Source organism: Mus pahari, chromosome 17 (genome assembly GCF_900095145.1).
Source record: "Mus pahari chromosome 17, PAHARI_EIJ_v1.1, whole genome shotgun sequence".
NCBI classification, from domain to species: Eukaryota; Metazoa; Chordata; class Mammalia; order Rodentia; family Muridae; genus Mus; species Mus pahari.
In genome coordinates, this window is record NC_034606.1 from 43,079,808 (window position 1) to 43,086,103 (window position 6,296).

The 6,296-nt window shown below is 50.0% G+C and overlaps 1 protein-coding gene across 2 annotated transcripts in view; it reads right to left on the bottom strand.

The window, feature by feature from the left end:
* The window catches only part of Txn2 (thioredoxin 2), a 14,874-nt gene extending 8,865 nt beyond the window's left edge, over positions 1-6,009 (bottom strand). For both annotated transcript variants that reach the window (XR_003845450.1, XM_021217085.2), the window contains exons 1-3: positions 5,945-6,009; positions 4,749-5,011; positions 1,901-2,024 (exon numbers count right to left, since the gene is read on the bottom strand). Coding sequence is in view for 1 of the 2 variants with exons in the window: in XM_021217085.2 (XP_021072744.1) it covers positions 1,901-2,024; positions 4,749-5,011 (387 nt within the window). In the remaining variant the exon portion in view is untranslated. The remainder of the gene's footprint in view (positions 1-1,900; positions 2,025-4,748; positions 5,012-5,944) is intronic.
* Between the last annotated feature and the right edge of the window lie 287 nt (positions 6,010-6,296).

Here is a 6,296-nt window from a genome sequence, read left to right on the forward strand (position 1 = left end):
AAACCCTTAGTCATACTAACTAAAGGGTACAGAGTCAGTATCCTAATTAACAAAATCAGAAATGAAAAGTGAGATATAAAAAAAAAAAAAAAAAAAAAAAAACGTTCAACTCTGAACACTGGAAGCCAAAGTGTGTGTCCGTGACTGCCAAGGCCTCTGAACTGGGAGCCCATACATGAAAGCACCAAGTGGACCATGTCCCTCGGGCTAAATTCCACTTGCTGCCCGTGACTGTAAACACTGTGGCCGGAACATGCTGCGGCTTTTAGTTTGTCCTGTGGCTGGGGACTTCAGAGAGGGCTGAGCCACTCCAGCAGTCACTGCCCTGAAAAGCCTCATGCGTTAGCCATCTGCCCCTCAGACACTCAAAGTTCTTTTTCCAAAAAAAAAAAAAAAATTGCAAACTTGTTTTTTAACTTTGATACTGTTTATTTTAATGTTTTGTTTGTTTGTTTGTTTTTCAACACAGGGTTTCCCTGTGTAGCTTAGTCTGTTGCTCTATAGACCAGGCTGGCCTTGAACTCTGAGAGACCTGTCTGCCTCTGCCTCCTGAGTGCTAGAATTAGAGGTGTGAGCTACCATATCCTGGCTGTATGTAAATTGTTTTTACGTATTTAAACTTCAAAAAAGTTTCTGGGTGTGGGGCTTTTGCCAACAAAGGCCAGAAGGGGACGTCTGAGCCTCTGGGACTGGAGTGATTGACAAATAGGGGGTGCTGGGAATTGAACCCACGTCCTCCAGAGGAGCAGCCAGTGCTCTTAACCACTGCGCCATCTCTCCAGCCCCTCAACTATCGTGAATGCTCTTTGGTGAGGTCAGAGTGTGTGTTTTGCTTTGAAATTTTCCCTTTATTTTCCCTTTATGTGGGTGGGTGTTTTGTCTGTATGTCATGTCAAATACACCTTGGGCATGCCATGCTAGGGGAGGCCCGAAGAGAGCCACATCCCCTGGGGCTGGTGTTACGGATGTTTGTGAACAGCCACGTGGGTGCTGGGATTGAACCAGGGTCCCCTGGACATGTGTCAGTGCTCTTAACTGCCATCCCTCCAGACCCAAGCTCAGTGTAGTCTGCTGCCATTTCCTGCACGTCAGGCAGCAGTACCTGCCCCAGGACTTGTGCTGGAGTAGGATGCCCACACAAACAGGCCAATCCCTTCCTGCCTTCCACGTTTTTGTAGTGAGACTTAAGGCTCACTCTGTAGCCCAGGCTGGCCTTGAACTTGAGGCATTCTTCCTGCCTTTCTCTGGATTGCTGAGGTAAGGCGCCATTCTGGCTCCTTTAGGACTTTGTGTTTGGCTCTCTCTTCTCTGCACCCTTCACTCACAACTCAGGTCAGAGGCTCTGGAGTGTGACGCCTTCCCTGTCCTGGCCACTCCCTCAGAACAACCTGCAGTGTGCCTCTTCTCAGACAACTTTTCATTTCAGGGTGGAATGATCATCTCCCAACAGAACAAGAGACACCTGGGGACAAGGGTCTCCCCTTCCGTCCCCTTACCTCGATCGCACGCGCCCGGCATGCCAGCCAGGGCTCCTGAGCAATGGCTGGGTGCCAGTGAGGTGGACAGGACAGGGAGACTTGAGAGGATGGCTTGTAGCCAGACATGGTGGACACTCCTATAACTCTAACGCTTGAATGGCTAAAGCAAGAGCGTCCAGAGTTCAAGGACAGCCTGTGTGATATGGAACCCTATCTCAAAAGAACAATGATAGAGGAGGACCTAGTGGTCACATAATCCACTTCCTAATGGTGTCAGTGGAACAACAGAGCCACTCGTGCAAAGCCCCGAGACCTTTGAACAGTTCCAGAACAATACCAGACACGTCACTTACTGGTCATTGGGTGGTCCCCACAGCGTCCCCACCCTGGCTTCCCCGAGGCAACGCTCTGCCAACACCTACCTCATATTCAATGGCAAGGTCTGTGTGATCGTCAATGTCCACCTTGGCCATGACCACCTTCCCGTGCTGCTTGGCGACCATCTTCTCTAACCGCGGCCCTAGGATCTTGCAGGGGCCACACCACCTTGGGAGGTGAGAAGGGACAGTCAGTCCTGAGTGCTTGCTGCTCCACATTTCACCCCAGAGCCTCCCCTGGCCCCACATGGACTCTGAAAGTGGAATTGAAGGGACGAAAACCCTGGAGCGTCTGCGATGGCCAGCCTTCCTGCTGGAACCTTCTCAGAGATATGTAGAACCTTCAGAGACGACAGCCCCCAACAGCACCAAGGCCTGTGGAGTTCTTACAGATGATGGTAAGGAACACAGCCTGGCAATAGGTGCAGTCCAGTCATTCCTGAACTCGGGACAGGGCTCTCTGGGCATGCCCACGGAGGGTTATGCTGATGATGTAAACCAAGGTGGGATAGAGCCACCAGTTGTGGGTGGGTGGGTGGCACCACTCTCCAAGCTAGGATTCCGAGAAGGAGAATGTGAGCATGCAAGATGGGTGCTTGCTGCTGGGAGCCTGCGTGCTGGGAAAGAATCAAGTCCAGAGGGCTAACCTCTGATCTCTACATGCATAACATGGTATAAGCATGTATGTATGCAGACACATAATAAATAAATGTTTAAAAAAAAAAAAGGGGGGAGGGAGGGGGAGCTGGGGAGTTGAGCACCGCACCCCTCTTTGCTTCATTTTGGATACAATATGACCAGCTGCCCCAAGCCCCTGCCGCTACAGTTCCTCCACTGTGATGGACCCTGTTTGCAACTGTGGGCCAGCTCCTTTTCTCCCATAGGTTTCTTTTGTCAGGGTATTTTGTCATAGCAACAAAAAAAGTAACCAAGACAGGAAGAAAGAAGAACAGGAAGTTGATACTAGCCTGGGCTACATAGTGAAGCCCAGTCTTGTTTGATGAAACAAGAGAGGCAGGATCACCTCAGGATTGCTAAAAGCATCTTTTTTTTCCTTTTGGGGGGTGGGGTGGGGAGGGGAGGGAAGAGGGATGGTGGTGGTGGTCTGGAATACGGTCTCACTTTGTAGCCCTTGTTGGGTTGGAACTTGACTTGTAGACCAGGCTAGCCTCACACTCAGAGATCCATTTGTCTCTACTTGCTAGGTGCTGGGATTGTTTTGTTCTTCAAGACAGGGTTTCTCTGTGTAGCCCTGGCTGTCCTGGAACTCACTCTGTAGACCAGGCTGGCCTCAAACTCAGAGATCCACCTGTCCTTACCTCCTGAGTGCTGGGATTAAAGGTGTGTACCACCATAGCCCAGCTAAACAAAGGTTAACTTTTTTTTTTAACTTAATTTATGTGCACTGGTGTGAGGGTGTCAGATCCCCTAGAACTGGAGATACAGTTTGTGAGCTACCATATGGGTTGTGGGAATTGAACCCAGGTCCTCTGGAAAAGCAGCCAATGCTCTTAACCACTGAGCCATCTCTCCAACCACTAAAATTGGTTTGTTGTTTTTTTTTTAAAGATTTATTTATCTATGTAAATGAGTACACTGTAGCTGTCTTCAGACACACCAGAAGAGGGCATCGGAGCATTACAGATGGTTGTGAGCCACCATGTGGTTGCTGGGAATTGAACTCAGGACCTCTGGAAGAGCAGTCAGTGCTCTTAATTGCTGAGCCATCTCTCCAACCCCTGGGATTGTTTTTTTTTTTTTTTTTTCAGACAAAGTGTCTCTGGGTGACCCTTTCCCTCCAGGACTTTCTTTTTATTTTGTGTCAGCGGCTGAGGATCACATTGCAATGGACAGGAGCGATCCCTCCTTGGCTGGGGAGCAGGAACTCTCCAAGGGCAGACAGTGTGCTATCATCCCTGTAGGTGGTACCAGACGTTTCCCTGGCACTGAACGAACAAACCTGAACCATGCAATCAACTACCTTGTACGGGGGAAAAAAAAAAGGATTAGGCCACAGACTACTTCCTTCAGAAGCTCTCCACCATACCAGGAAGGCAGAGATCCCTGGCCATCAACTCCTGTTCATTCTTTTCTCTGAGCTGGCACATACCAGTAATCTCATATATAGGAGGTGGAGGCAGGAGGAGGTAAGTTCAAGTCTGACCTAGGCTAAATAGCAAGACTCTATCTCAACCCCTACCCCCTACTCCAAAACTTCTATTTGGAAATGTCAACCAATTAATAAATCTATATACCTAAAAAGCCAGCCTGCAAGGCCTTATCTCAGATGACAAGGACACGCACTAGCCTGGTCAAGGCAACGAGGTGAGTCAGAGAAAGGGCCAGAAGGAAAACAAAAGAATCTGTGAGACTTGTCTAGAAAACCTGACGACAATTGGGCTCTTGGTCTTTCGGGTGAATCCGGTGTAAAGGTCTAAAAATGAAGACCAGGCTAAAATGCAGGCGTTTCTATATCTCTAAAACATACTCCTGTGGTACTGAGAAGATACACCTCCTGCTCATACGTCCCCATATGTACTTGGGGACGGCTATGGTGGCACTGACAATGTTTTGCCCAGCCCTTCCCACAGTTTTAGTGGGTTGAGATGTTAACATATGATGACGTTGCTCCACACTGGAGCAGATTCTGAGCTTTTCGGGCACTGAGATACAGGACATGGGCATGAGGCAGCACGTCTCCTAGTGTGCTAGGAAGACCATCAACCTGTCTCCTACCACACTGCATATTAAGGGCAGGCAACTGGGTCTCAAAAGTCTTCATAATGAGTGTATGTAGATAAAGCATTACACATGGTTGAGAGCCATAGTAGTAGGCACTCAATAATTTCATGCTTAAGTAAGACCCCCATCTCTTACTGTCCCCAGTACTCACTGTGCATGAAAGTCCACAACAACCGGTGTCTCACTGTTGACAACTCTGTCTTGAAAGTCAGGTCCATCCTGGACATTAAAGGTCGTGGAGCAGACTCTGGTGGTGTGTAATGTCCGGGCTGGGCTGGGCATTCCTGTTAGACCACCAGCATTGTACTGGGGAGTCTGCAGGGTCTTAGAGGTGAGGGAAGCCCACACACCCTGAGGAGGCTTCCTGGAGATGACTGAGGTCAGGAACCTCCTCAGGAGGAGCCGCTGAGCCATCTGTGGGAGAAAAGAGGCAGGGAGAGCTGGGACCACGCAACAGGAAGTCAACACAATAGGAAAACAAAGTATTCTGGAATAATGAGGTGTTGGGAACATGCAGAATTGGAAGCAAGATGCATGGAAATACTGTAATATATGGTTTTTGAGGGCCAGGTATGGTGGGGTCCACCTGTCAATCCTCCACCTGGGAGGTGAGGCAGGTGGATATAAGACAAGGTCAGTTTGGGCTGTACAATAAAACCCAGTCTCTAAAACCTCCCCACGACAACAACAATAAAAATTATCTAGAGGTAAGGAACGGGATCACTGAATAGACGTTAAGTTAGAAGGACAGAAAAACTGGGTTGACAACCAAAAGGAAATCAAGGATTAGGTGGAATTATAAAAGGTCGATGGTGGGAGGGACAAGACTCAAGTGCCTTACATCACTGTGTATAGCCCAATGCCCCACACACATCACTGGCTCTCTCTGATCAACTCTGAAGAAACCTTATAATACCATCCACAATCAGGGCAACAGGTAGGTTAAGTGCCATGCCCAACGTAGCCCAGTTTTTAAAGTACAGCTAATTGGAACCCAAGGCCGTCTGTAAAATTTTGGTTACTCTTTTACAAAAGTGTTTTCATGGGAAATTAAGGAAAGGGAAGCTGTCGAAGAATGAGCGAAGAAGACTCCCGACTACGGAAGGAGGAACTGAGAGGCATAGGAACCCGCCATGGGGTACCAAAGTGAAGCGGGTGGCATGTGTACGGAGGGAAGCCCAAAGAAGGGACAAGTGTCGGGGAGGGTGGAGGACGGGGAGACTGGGAGCACAGGACGTGCAGCTGCCGAGGCCACCTCCTCCCTCTAGGGGCATCCCCCTGCCGATCGCCTTCCTGCAGAGGAGCGCGCCGCCAGCGCGGCTCAGCCCACCCCGCACGGGCTCCTACCTCCCCGCAGTGCGAGCAGAAGGATGCTGAGTCCAGCCGGCCTGCCCGTCAAGGGCACTCCTGATGTCACTTCCTCAGGGGCGGGTCTGGCGTCATTTCCGGGAAAGACCATGCGGACGACGTTTCTCTGCAACTTGGGGGCGGCTCGGTCTTTTTCACCAATGAGGATGACGGAAAAAGATACGGCTGAAGGGGCGCGACCGGAAGGAATGGGATCCTGGCGGAGGGACCGGAAGATGTGTGGGACCAGTGAGGGAGGCGATGGGTGAGAGGGCGGGAAGGAAGGAGTGGCTTTGGGATAAGCTCCGGTTGTGTTGCGCCCTCTTGGCATTACCCACCCTTGCATCTGAGC